Source organism: Alligator mississippiensis, chromosome 4 (genome assembly GCF_030867095.1).
Source record: "Alligator mississippiensis isolate rAllMis1 chromosome 4, rAllMis1, whole genome shotgun sequence".
NCBI classification, from domain to species: domain Eukaryota; kingdom Metazoa; phylum Chordata; order Crocodylia; family Alligatoridae; genus Alligator; species Alligator mississippiensis.
Window position 1 is genome coordinate 46,005,584 of NC_081827.1, and position 14,009 is coordinate 46,019,592.

The 14,009-nt window shown below is 41.9% G+C and overlaps 1 protein-coding gene across 3 annotated transcripts in view; it reads right to left on the reverse strand.

Moving 5' to 3' along the window:
• The window catches only part of CPED1 (cadherin like and PC-esterase domain containing 1), a 244,612-nt gene that overhangs the window by 161,605 nt on the left and 68,998 nt on the right, over window positions 1–14,009 (reverse strand). For all 3 annotated transcript variants that reach the window (XR_002091674.2, XM_014601008.3, XM_019492042.2), the window contains exon 7: window positions 1,593–1,732. Coding sequence is in view for 2 of the 3 variants with exons in the window: in XM_014601008.3 (XP_014456494.1) it covers window positions 1,593–1,732 (140 nt within the window). In the remaining variant the exon portion in view is untranslated. The remainder of the gene's footprint in view (window positions 1–1,592; window positions 1,733–14,009) is intronic.

Sequence of the window (14,009 nt, forward strand, 5' to 3'; positions counted from 1 at the left end):
GTGCTTTACTTTAAACTCAGTGTGCTCCTGCACCAAGCACAGTGCATGTCCAGAAGAGGCAGCATGTTAGTTGGAACCGGCTCTACAGCATCTGTATAAATTGGTAGATTTAGTGAGGTTTTTTTGGTGCTTTTATCTAACAGCTGATTGAATCAGCTTTAGTTAAAAGTGAAAAAAAGCCCCACTGAAGCACCCAAACTATACAGACACTGCAGAGCCAAGCCAAAGTAATGTGCTGCTTTTTCCAGTAAAGTGCGTGTTTTTTTGCTTTTGTTTTTTTAACATCAGCAAGCAGCCATAAACCAACACTAAATAGACCACTCTCCCAGGCCAAGGCACACTTTTAGGTAATTGAATGCCTAAATGTAGGTACCTCCAAGGTAAATTTGGACCTGGGCTATAAGCCTCAGAAGCTTCTCATGTATAGTACTCCACAACTGTCTAATATCCAAAACAAGTACAATTCCTCAATTCAGCCCAGGTTAGAACAAACTCAGCCAGCTGATACATGGTAAGTGTCCTCTGAACCACGAGTAATAGATTTTTGCATTTCTTTTGTCATGACCCAATGATTGTGTGCGCGCTTCGGCACTGCAGAATTATTTCCCGCCACACGGAGCTTTCTTTGCACGGTGCAATTCTCAGCTGCAGAGAGAAAACCCCAGTGCAAAGGAGTTCCCGCCACCTGTATGTAAATTTGTTTCCCACTATCGGCTGTTTCTAAATTATTCCCACATGGCAGCTAGTGATTGGCTTGCTAGTCGTATAAGAGGTGTGAGCAGTTTCCGCCCAAGTTGTAGAGGACTCCACAACCATCTCGTGGGGACTCTGAGCACGCGGCAGAGTAATAGAAACTTTGTGTGTGTCTCAGAGGAGTTTGGCAGCCTGATCAACCACCAACCTCTTCCCGTCTTGTTCGTTAAATTCTTAAGATGTATCTACGGTTTTGAGCGCTCGTCAAGGGTATCCAGAGCTTTGTCGTGTTTGTTTTTGTGGAGCCTAGCAAACTCCATGCGTGTGTCTTCGGTGGAGCCTAGCAAACTCCACTTGTGTTTGTCTGTAACTGCAACTCAAGAAAGTTTTTCCTGCCTGCACCGCAACCACCTACGGTGTAAGTAAAACAATCTTTAATTAACCGCTACGAGTCCGTGCCTAATTCTAGTCCGTCGTGCAAAAGTACCCACCCTACCGTTGCGGGCTCCCGGCCACAGCCCACCGTGCGCCCCCGAAAGCCTCGGACCGCTCTCGGCCTGCACATCTTTAAGGTGGTGAAGCACTGGAGGTAGCTATACTGGCTTTATGTATGTTGGGACTCTCATTAAATGGAGCACAATGAGGAATAAGGAATAAAACAGGACACAGAGTCTGCCCCTAAGTGCTCAATGAACCTCTTTGACTTTTTTTGAACACCAATGGCATTGGACACTGTCAATTGGTAAACAATGCAGATGTCCTTAATTTAGTCTAAAAACAAGTGTAAAATATAGATTTATTTGTTATATAAGAAGTTCTGTACTCTATGTTACTCTTCACAATATTCTAAAGAACAACTTGACAATAGCTAATTTGCTTTTTTATTGCAAGCTACTTACCGACTGAAGGTCTTTGGTCCTGAGATGGATGATTCACTCAGTACTTCAGCTATCAGTAAGAGTTTGCTTATAGTTTCTTTCATATTATCAAAGGCCTGCTGAGAACTGGATCTAAAGAACATCTCAAAAAATGTTTGCAGCTGTAAAAGATAATCATAACACAGACTCTTAAACACTTATCTTGTTTCACTTTTTAAGATCATGTATTAAAGGCTGGCAGAAGTCACATTGTTTAAAAATGCTCCCTTTGTTTGCTACATGTGCCACATTAAAGAATAGTATTAAATATTCCACTCAGTCTGCTAACAGAGATGTATTTGCATTTATAAATAAGCAAATTTGAAATAAGCTGTGCAATAACTGCTATCAGAAAGCATGGCCTGGAGATGCAAGAGTCTCTCAGACTAAATTCATTTTGATAAAATTTTCTGCTATCAACGGTGTGTGTGCTGGAAACTTGTCATGCTTAGTTCTGCAATGATGGAAGAACTTTACAGAAGCAGCACAAAGTAAAATCCTTTCTTCTTGCTAATGCATTAGGCCAAAATACTGTTCTGCTTCTCCTTTGAATATGAGTAAACTAGTTTTATGAATGGATAGAAGCAAGGATAAAAAGAACAATTGTCAAAGTAAAAGGAATTTCTATTTTATGAAGGTTGGTAGCCAAGTAGCTGCTCAGTTACCAATGCTCATACCATGCAACAATGATGGAGCTCCTGAATATATCTCACAGGAGGAATTTAGCCTCATGAATCCTCATATACAGGCTCTGTATACACTGCTCTTTCATATACTTCTATCACTCACCCAAATCCATTCGTCACATCACTGAAGCTCAATCCTGCTGTATTAGGATCCTCTGTGCCCACAGAAAAAGGGGCTGCACATGGTCCATAATTACATTATGATTGTAACATAACACTCTGTAGCAATGTTCTGCAACAGAGGTGGTCAATCTGCGGCATGTAGCAACAAGTGACATGGGCAGCCTGTGTGTGGCATGCAGCAGCTTGGAGAGTGGGTAGGCAGAAGATAGCAGAGCAGCAGATCAGGTAGGGGAAGGGGATCACGGTGGCACAAGGGGATCACGGTGGGGAGGGAGGCACAAAGCTGAATTTGTGGCACACCTACTAAAAATCTTGACCCCCACTGGTCTATAATAATTCTATATAGATAAAGGGCTTAGTCTATCTGTCTGTCTGTCTGTCCGTAACGCTCTTGGAGCACTCTGATTGGTTGTCTCAGCAGCCAATCACAATGCTTACTGTGTTGGCTACAAATGTCCAACTCGGGATCCTTAAAATTCTGGTTTATTAGGTGGATCCAAAGCACTGTAATGAAGTTAAATCATAAACCTTGGGGCTGATCCCCCCCCCCCCCCCCCACACACACACACATGCACACACACACAGTAGCAAGCTACAAGAGTCAGGTATATCTATCCCACAGGCACTGGAGTCTGCCATTGAGGCTTCTTTCAGAGTGGTGTTATCTTCCAGAAGGGGGTCGCCAGCTGGTCCTTCTGGCTGGACAAGTCGGGTGCTGGTCAAGTTGGAGATCAAGAGGGCGCCCCTGAGGGTCACTTTTCACTGCTTTTTATCTGTCCTTGGCAGACTTTGGTGACTCCCCAGTTTTCAGGTTTGCCCAATCCAGGGGTCGTTGACCCTCGTGGAACTTCCCCCCCCTCGGTGGCTACTGGATGGCATCTGTCAGCCCCAGGGGTCATCTGCATGTATGTGCAGGTTTGGGAGTCCATTGATGAATTTTGAATAGGGCTCTGGGAGCGGTCAATTTGGAGATATGCAGCCCAAAAGTTGGTCCCCCGGGGTTGATTAACTCAGGCCAGGGCTTCTAGCCCTTGATCAGTGACGTTTAGAGATGTCCCGGTTGCTACATTGTCTTCTATTGAGTTCTTCCATTGGTTGATCTGCAGTTTCCTTAGGTGTTAATTTCTGCCTGCTACTGTGTTACACATTTAATCACTGATTCACTCGCTCTTTCAGGGGCCAGCCTGATACAGGGAAGGGCAGTTTGATTCCTGCCCTTGTTAACATTGTTACAATGTATAACTTACTTATGAAACTAAACACATTTAGTTGAAAGTTGAAAGGTGAGGAGTATAAAATATAAGCTACAAAAGTAATGCCATGGCACACAAATAGATAAAAATACCAAAATACAAGGGGAGATACAAAATGCACACACACAAATTTCAAAACACAATTCCTTATCTTAAAGTGAAAGAAAGAGGAAGGAAGAAAAGGTAGAAGAGAAAAAACATATCCAAGGAGGGGAGAGCAACTGCAGGCAAGAGGAAAAGGGGCTTTCTGCTACAACTGAAACAACCAGTGTGCTCCTTACAGACAGACGGTCAAATGTGGGGGAGAGGAAGGGGAGGGGGTGTCGCAGTGGAGGTGCGGAGCAGGGGGGTGGAACTCTTGGAACTCTTGAATTTGGAGACAGCGGTGGCTGTGTGGGGTGGTGGAGGAGGGGGACGGTGGGGATGGAATGGGGCAGCAGAGTGCCGCCACAATGGCAGGGATGGAGGAGATGGAGCAGGGAGGCAAGGCCAGCATCACTGGCCTTGCTCTTGCCCCCCAGCCCTGCTCCTTGGAGGTGGCAGCAACGTGGGGTGCTGGCAGAGGGGGACAGAGGGGAAGGCGAGGCAATCTTCCCCCCCCCCCGGCTCCTGGGAGGCAGCAGCAGTGCGGAGCGGTGGGTAGCAGTGCCCCATCCCCACCTGCCCCCCTCCTACTCATTCTTAATGGGCAATTTGCTAATATACTATAAAAACACACATTTTAATACAATCATTTATTATAAAAGCATTGCTGAGAATCTTCTTTAGAGAGTTATTGTGCACAAAAAAGCACCAAAAAAGCTATATATTGATGCCCAAGGAAGGCAAGTTACTGCTCTGAACCTTGCAATATTCTCTCTCTATATATAAATATGGATATGGCTACATATTACTACACTGACACTATACACACAGAATTTTCTAGACCATTTGGTAAGCAGTAGGAATGATGCCAGGCACTCCAGTGGGAAGTAGAATTTTTTTGTAAGTGTCTTCAGGCACACTACTGCATTTGAAGTTGCAAGGGGCTGCCTAGTCTAAATTCATTTTGAAGACACTGGATCATAGACAACATAGTCAGTTAGGGGAAAAACTCATTTTGCATCTTATGTAGAAAACACATGCCCTTTTTCCTTCATTGCCAATGATTCCCTCCTATTATACGTGTTAAATAAATGTCATATGGTTCACCTGTTAATCTGCTGTTTTGTTGCAATAAGCAAGTCTCTTTTTCATATTTTAGTAAATACAAGAAACATGTGCCAAGCACATGTATTAATAACACTTTGTATATGCTGAGTATTTTAAACAGCCAGTACTCTTCATATTATCATAAATATATTGTTTTATATTCCTATAGGGAAATTAAAAAAAGATGACAAAGGTAGAATATCAAGGTTGTAGAAGTAAATCTTCAATGCACAGGAAGTCACAAAGTTAAAGTCAGGCAGGGCAGGGGTCAGGGGCCTCAGGGGGGCTGGCGGGGGGTGGGGCTGGCCAGAGCAGGGGGAAGGGGCCTCAGAGGAGCTGGCACGGAGAGGGGCCAGCCAGGGCAGGAGTCGGGGGGGGCTGGGGGAGTGGGCAGGGCCATTGAGGGTCCCCCCCATGGTCCCCTCCCCCCTCCTCCAGCCCCCCCGACCCCTTACTCACTGACCTGCCGCGTGTTTCAGCACCAGGGTAAGAGGCCAACCACAGAGACGCTTTGGCAGCCAGAGTGTCTCCGTGGAAGACCCAGCCTGCGGTTGCCTGCTTTTTTAAACTTCAATTTTTTTAGACCCCTGACTATCCAGGGGTCTAATGTTTTTCCCCGTGCTGCAAGTTTGCAGCACAGGGAACATTTTTTCACTCCCACACATGCCTGTTGCCCCACCTCAAAGGGGTTTGAGAAAGGGCAAGAGGCATGTGCACACTCATCTGGATGCGCCAATAGAGTCCTCAGAAGCAGGTATTAGATTTGATAGAATCATACAGAAGGGCTGGAAGGGACCTGCAAATGTCATGCAGTCCAACCCCCCCGCCTGACACAAGATCATCTCTATCCAAACCATCCCATACAAACCATAATCTGAATTCTATATAAGACTACAATCAATCATGACAATACAGACACAAACTGCCAAAGGTAAATCATGGCAGCCAATGTCCTACTTCTATGATATGTTATCAATATATGCTCAAGAGATCTCAGGTGGAGGGGCACACCCCTTGCAGATGAAGGCAAAAACCCCCACAGTCTATACTAATGGGGTAAAATTCCTTCCTGACCCCAAATATGGTGAACAGTTGACCTTGAGTAGCGGGGCAAGACCCTCTAGCCAGGAGCTTCCAGCTTTAGTTGCAGCAGGAGCAGTGGCACACTCCAGTTGAAGTCCCCAGACTTGGCTGTAGCTAACACCCAATGTTTCTGAGGAAATTTAAAAAACATCCTGTCCCAAGTAGCAGAAAGTCAGGGAGTGAGGGGCAACCAGCAAAGCTCAGAAGCATAGAGATACCCATGGTAGAATATCCCTGACCAGTGGCTGTCCCTCTTCCTGAATGCCACCAGTGATGGAAAATCCACAACTTCCCTAAGCAGTCTGTTCCCCTGCCTTACTGTACTAACAATGAAGAGGTATTCCCAGATATCCAATCTAAACTTACTTTGCTGCAACTTAAAGCCATTGGTCCACATCCTCCTCTCTGTAGCAAGAGACAAAAGGTGCTTTCCCTCTTCTTTATGGCAACCCTTCAAGTATTTGAAGACTGATATCATGTCCCCTCTTAAGTGCCTTTTCTGTAAGCTGAACAGGCCTAGCTTCTTCAGCCTCTCTTCATATGACTTGCCTTCTGAGCCTTTAATCATCTTTGTTGCCTGCCTCTAGACCCTCTCTCACTTTTCCACATCCTTTTTAAGATGTGGAGCCCAAAACTGCACACACTACTCCAGATGAAGCCTAACCAGCACCAAGTAGAGAGGCACTATCACCTCCCATGTCTTTCACCTAATGCTTTTATTGATGCAGCCCAAGATCACATTCACCTTTTGTGCAGCTGCATCACACTGCAGACTCATATTGAGTCTGTGGTCTACCAAGACTCCCAAGTCCTTTTCCATAGAGCTGCCATCCATCCAGCCACCCATTTTGTGTGGGGGGTTTTGTTATATCTCCTGAGGTGTAGCACTTTGCATTTGTCCACACTGAACTTCATCCTGTTAGCTCCAGCCCAACTTTCCAGTCTGTCAAAATCCTTCTCATTAAGCTCACATCCTTCAACACGTTCACAGTCCTTTTCAGTTTTGTACTGTCCACAAACTTGCTCAAGAAACTTTCTCTCCCAACATCTACATCATTAATAAATACGCTGAAAAGTGCCAAGCCCAAGACAGACCCCGGTGGGACTCCACTCAAAACCTCCTGCTATTCTGACATTAATAATTACCCTTTGCTTGCGGCTATTGAGCTAGTTATCTATCCTCCTCATAGTAGGTTTATCCAGCCCACATTTCTCCAATTTGTTTATGAAAAGGTCATGCGGGAACTTGTCAAAAGCCTTGCTGAAGTCCAGATACACTAAAGCCACAGCATTCCCTTCATCTACCCAAGTTGTTACTTTGTCAAAGACAGAGATCAGGTTTGTTTGACATGATTTGTTTTTCATAAATCCATGCTGGCTGCTTGGATCCTCCTCCAGATGCTTACACAAGGCCTTCCTTAAGGCATGGTCCAATAACTTCCCAGGATGAAGGACTGCTTTGCAAACAGTGTGCCTCTAAGTTGATGAGTGATGAGTTGCTTCCAAGTAGCAACAAGAGGACCCCTGGTCATTCAGTAGAAACGGCATGCTATATGGATTGTGTACAGACACATCTGGAAGTGATAAAAGAAACCTCAGCGTTTGAGTGTCTCTGTGTCTCATACGGCTGTGCCCCCAAAGGTCCAAATATTAAAACCTGTACATCTGCAGACCTATCCTCTTAGCTTGCAAAGGCAGTGAACTGTCTGTTTGGGCAAGGTTCAAATCACTCCATATCAACTATTAGCATCTAGTTAAAAGTAGTATTGATGAGTATGAAATATAGACCAAAAGAGAGTTATTTTTTATGCTAATCTGTGTTTGTTGACCAAAAAGTAGGACTAAATTTAAAATCTGATGGCAATCCCTGGTATTCAGTCTAGAAAAGAATAACTCCACTGGTAAAATGTTGAATAGAGAGTAGAAAAGGATTAAGGTTTAGCAAGTTAATCTTCAAAGTGCACTGATTTTGTGGGCACTGAGGGCTTTTGCAAAGACTGATGTGATACAGGTGTGGGAAGCAGGGTGCAGGGGGAGGGCAAGAGGAAGGAAGAGGGAGGGGAGGAGCGCACTTACACAGATGTAGGCATGCTACAGGGCTTCCTTGTACAGGAAATTCCAAAGTTTCCCAGGTGTCTGAAAGTGTTCATTCACATGCTGAATGGATACAGATCCAATGAGTATGTTTCACACATTTATGTAAAATGCCTGCCTCTTAGAAAATTTGCAAATTGATATATTTTTCATTAAACCAGTTAAACCAGCATCTTCTTTAAAGGAAATATCATGTCAAGACAAATATTCTTAACAGGGATTTAGCTCATTAGTTTTAGTGCACTTGAAAAATAAATTAATTGCCTATGTCAATATTAATATTAAAATGTATTTTCTTATTCTTCTTTGACATTAGATTAAAAAAAACAAAAATATGAATTGCCTTTTCTTAATTCCTCTTTGACATTAGATTAAAAAAAAAATCCACAAACCTCCAAGTCATTTAAAATAAGCTTTGTAATCTCAGTGCCATGAATTATTTCATTCTATTGTACTCTGCCAGAAACACACATCAATTAAAGGCCTGAAAGGAAGACAACATTTGATTTAATCAAATCATTCCTATTTGCAATTTCATGCATACATGCTCAAGGAGGGATTAAAAGTGAGGCATACACAGGTCTGCAGATTATTTTAAATTTAGTTATTCCTTTGAGATAACTTCTTCTTCTGCATGTTCTTTGTCAATGAACCTGTGGGGACAGATTCTTAGGTAAAATAGTGCCCCTTTGTGCCACCACAGCAGTGTAAAGTCTCACGACATTACCTTAATTGAGGATTTGTCCAATGAACAATAATCCTCCCAAGAATAAAATTGATTTTAGCCTATGCACACTTCCTCCTTCTATCTTCACTTCCTCTTTGTAGGCGTGTTGAATAGTAGGTGTGACTTTTATTCTGCATACTGAACTTTAATGCCTTCTGGCTGGCATAACTGGCAACACTTAGTAGGTACAAACTGTAGCAGCTTTGCTGAAATACACTGCATCCAGAAGAGTCTTTGGGACTCTCAATTCCACATCAGCAGGATAAACAGGTTAGCCATACACCTGATTGTTCTTTGCCTCCCTTCTCACCTCCTCCCTCCACCCTCCCATCTAGCCCCACCAACTGTTCATTCATGCTTCCATCCCCAGAGACTTGGCTGGCTGGAAGATGAGGAGGAAATGTCACTCCTGCTTTTTGATGACCAGCCCATCTCCTTTTGAAGGAGAGGAGTTTGCTACAGAGCAACTGGGGTCAGCAATTGACTTCAGGACATCTAGTTGGTTCTGGGCCAACCAGCTGATATAAGGACAGAATTTTGGGCAGATAACAACAATAGGCTCAAACAGAGCTAGAGCCCAGGACTGGGAAATCAATGCAAGGAGAACACTTCATAAACAGACACACAATGTTGAGTAAGAGCATCTCATCTCAGCAGAGGAAGCCTTCCTTGATCAGCATCGTGGCCTTAAGGACCAATTGCTAGGGATGCAACGGAGACCAGGACTCTACTCAAAGAGCACATTAATACCACAAGAAACAATGTACACTGTTTTAGGACTGAGCATGGAAAACTATTTAGGCTTTCTGCTAAATTATGGTTAAAAATTTGAAGACGCAGTGCTTTATATTTTTGCAGGATTTATATATGACTTCTCAGAGAAGCTGCTTTGCTGGTCCCTTTTACAAAACACTGACTGTGACCTTTTAGACTACATGGCAGACAAAATCATTATTATATCTGAGTGTGGTGTTCACTTCTTGTTAAATACCTAAACTTCTGAAGGTTGTAGAGAAATCCAAGAAATCATGTCTCAATAAGACTCAAATGGAGGTTTTTCTTCCAAGACGCATGGGTTGGAAGTTGGAGATAGTTTTTCAAACCAAGGTGCCCTCAACGAAGCGTTCAAATGAGCAGTAGAACTGCCAGTATCCCACCACTAGGGGGATCTGCTTAACCACACAGGCTGTTCAGTGAAAGCTTTTCTTTAAAAGTGTGTGTGTGTTTTATCCTACTACAGAATGAATCTTTGGTAAGAGGCTACATTTCATTTTCCACGCCACTCTTATATCAGCAGTTAGCTTTCCTTTATCATTGTCTATACTTGATAATTTTTTTTCACCCATATCTACACAGATTTGTGTGTGTTGGGGCACACAAAATAACACCGCCGCAGGGTAGTACTTGTGTTTAGCAGGAGAACTCTGCAGAGGTGTTTATTAGTCTACTGAAACCTAATAGGGTTGCAGGTGTAGACAGCGATGTTTTACTGCATGGCTAATTAGTCTGCTGCGCAGCAAACATCTTGTGTAGACATGCCTTGTACTGCCTATTACTTACCATACAAAGGTTGCCTTCTTATCAATCACTGTAGATAGAAAAAGTTGTAAAGTGAGTAATGGGAGAAAAATGTACCCATAATCGAAAACAATGGTTCCTGAATACATCATAAGGAAAACAGTGCAGTAATTTATCACAAGTTTATAGTGCTAGCTGTTGAGTATGTCTATTTATTCCACCCCAAGATTTATTATTATGTGAAACCATTTCCCTGCATCTTTGAGACAGGACTTGAAGAAGGTGGAAGCCAAGATATTATTCAGATATTTTGTATAGTAAATATCTTATTTATGCTAAATTTTCTACATAATCTATTTTTAGAGGAAGACTATTAAATAGTTTAGGCCACAAATTTTCACTGCCTTAAACCTGTTTTAATTCACTCGAATGGAAAATGTTCTGTGGCATCATTTTATCATTTATGGCCTACTGGTAGTCACCAAGGATTTAATTTTTAAAGCTGCAATACAGGAAGAGAAAGAGAAGTCTTCCAGCAACATTTTCTCTATAGTTCTTGCTAATTAAAGCCAAGTCTAATAACAAATGAAGTCTACAAAAATGTTCCTGGTGAGTTCAATGTCTTCTATATTAGTTTTTTTGAGAAGTGAGAGGATTAACTGTGGTTTCTTGGACACAATAGTAGTTTTTGGTGGAGTACAGGTGACAGACTAAGAGTTCTCTTCATATTGCTCTTAAAGGAGGATCTGGGCCTTCCACGAATGCATGGGCAGACTTCCAAGGACCCAACTCCTGGAAGGAGAAAGACCTGACAAGTGGCTATCCCCAATTATTAGAAATTTTGTTTCTTTCAAGAATCCCAGATGGACCAGGCTATCACAATTAAACATATAACTCATGGAACCTTATACACAAAGAGAGAAAGAGAGCACAAAGGAATGAGTCAGGATGCTCAAATCATAAGGCCAAATCCTATTCCATGTATTAGGTACGTAAGTGAACATAGAAGTGCCAAACTGGGTCAAACCAATGGTCCAGTTAGACCAGTGTCCCATCTCTGACAATAGCAGAATGGAGAATGGATGTTTCGGACAGAGAGTACTGAAGTGGACCTACCCCCCCCAACACAGAGTTATTTTATTTCATCCTGCTGGAAAAACATTAACACAAAAGCTGGCTGGGTCCTCTTCCCCCTTGCTGCTTTAAGGATAAAATGATGATAAATTAATGTAAAAGGAAAAGATCCTGAACATTTCTATCGTGTTAAAACTTCTGCTTTTTGCTTACAGGTATTCTCTGTTTTACACTAAATATAATTGAGGCAATATCAGAAGATACCACTTGAGGGCAGTATAGCAATCTGATTTTCACAGTGAACAGCATTAACAAACCAAAACCAGATTAAAATGTGTATTTTCTGGCAGCACCCTGTTCCTGGGTTTTGCACCCATCTTAACTTTAAAAAGTATTTTGTAAAAATCTTCCAATGCACAAGATATGAGTTTCCATGGGAGATCATAGTAGTTTATACCATGCCCTTATTATGCTACAGGACTTAACTTTAATAATATAGCTCACTGCGTGATCCGAAATTCACCTGTGAACAGTATTTTTAATAGAAGCATCTGCAGCACAAAAAATAATAGAATCTGAAGCACAAAAAATATAATAAAATAGAAATCAATAATTACCCCCAGGAAGCTCTGTTGCACCTAACACTGATATAAATTAATCTAATTCTTTGAACTCTGTGAATAGAATCTTTTTTTTTTTAAGTCTTTATTAACACAATACACTTCTTAAGTGTTGCCAGAATTCAAAATCCTGTAACTCTGGTTACCTAGCAGACACAATCAGGGTCTTAAATAGCAGTGGGGGGGGGGGGGGGTACTTCTCTAGAGCACGAAAGTGCTAATGTACATATTTGTTAAGTACTGTACAAGATAGCATAAAGCAGTACTTGATAGGAATAGGAATCTGTCTCCCTTTGAAGGTTTGGGGTGGGGGGAGCTGACGAGGGGAAGAAAGGAAAGGATTCAGGATACACGGCCTGCCAATCAAAAAAGTAATGTGCTAGTGACAAATGGTTCACATGCCAGCACTCATACCAAACAGAAAAACATTTAGGGGTTAATTCTCTGCTCACTGTGCATGCATAATGGGAAATATTATACACACTGACTGGGGACTGACTGTCCTTAAGGACGAACTGTCCTTAATACATATAACATGTAATTGTCATTGTGGTAGCTTTCTAATTTTTTCTTCTTTTTTAGCACAGATGGTTTAGAGAATCATTCTAAACCCCAGTCACTATCATCAAATTAAGTAAATGTGATTTGCAAGAATAATTTTCAATAATTAATTTTTTGTTAAGAAATCTTACAGAAGCCGTGCAATAGTGCTTCACTCTCTACATTTTAACTCCGTAGATATCTCTTCTGATCCACTGCGTACTTAATAAATGTCAGGGATTTTTCAGCTCTCAAAAACATATTATGTACCACATGTAGTAAAAAAAATTTGTACACATAAGGCCAGGTGTTACTGTAAACAGTAATAGGCAATTTGTAGTACATTAACTCCACTGCTAGAGCAAGTCCATTCCAGTAATGAACTAAAAGTAGTTCCAAACTTGCTAATCAGTGAATCTTTATTTCTGTGGAGTAGGTATGTTGTACTTTGCAACATTATTCAAAAGGCAGTAATACAATGCAAAAAACTAACGCCCTAATATCTATATTAAAGTTTTAAATAAGTGAGTATACTCATCTCTTCTAGGGGAGAAAGACATTTCAAATAACAATGCCAGCAATTTTTCTCCAGGCCAGAGTCTCCTGTTGTTTGCATGCTCAGTTCCTAATATTAACAGTGGCATAACTGGGGAGGCGAGAGGGGGAGGCAGTGACTGGAGCAACCCCCCTTGCTGCTGACTTGGCAGGGAGGAGTGGGAAGGCACAAAAGCAATTGCTATTGCTATTGCATGATGCAGCAGCAACTAGAAGCTGCCCTGTGGGTGGCAGCTGCCCTGGGTGCCCAGCTGTGTCATTATGCCTCTTGATATCATGGGAATTATGACAAACAGACTTCTGAAGATCCATTCTACCATTATCAGCTATTGACAGGTTAGAGTAGGTAGAGTATGAAACATGCAGTTTTTTCTTCATTCACATCAGAGATAATTCACAGAAATCCTAATCTAAAAAAATGCATAGCTGAAGTTAATAGAAATGTTTTGGACCAAAATTCCTCAGATGGCAGTAGCTTTACTGCCTTCACTCTGGCTCCCTGCAGCTAGCACTGGCTGAATACTGCATGAAATGTATTTGCAATATGCATGAAGATCACTGCAAAAGAGAATCACTAATTTATGGACAGGAAGAACAGTATCTTTAAATTATATCTTTAATTTCCCAATATATTTTTCCCAAATGAACTGTCTGTTTCAAGGTCTTCCACATGGTATGATGGCTCATGGGATTCAGTCTAAATTCATTTATTTATTTTCCATAAATACTGGCTGATCACATCTACTGACCTCCCACAGTACCTGTGTGTTTTATACACATGTTCACATACTCTGGTAAGGGTGTGTGTGTGCCTAGAAAGATGAATATAGACATATCCAGATGCCCCTTTTACTTGTACTGATTATATCTTGGAGACTTTCTGACTTCTCAAGCTCTATATACAGTACATTGTTTATACTTAGAGGCAGCCTTAT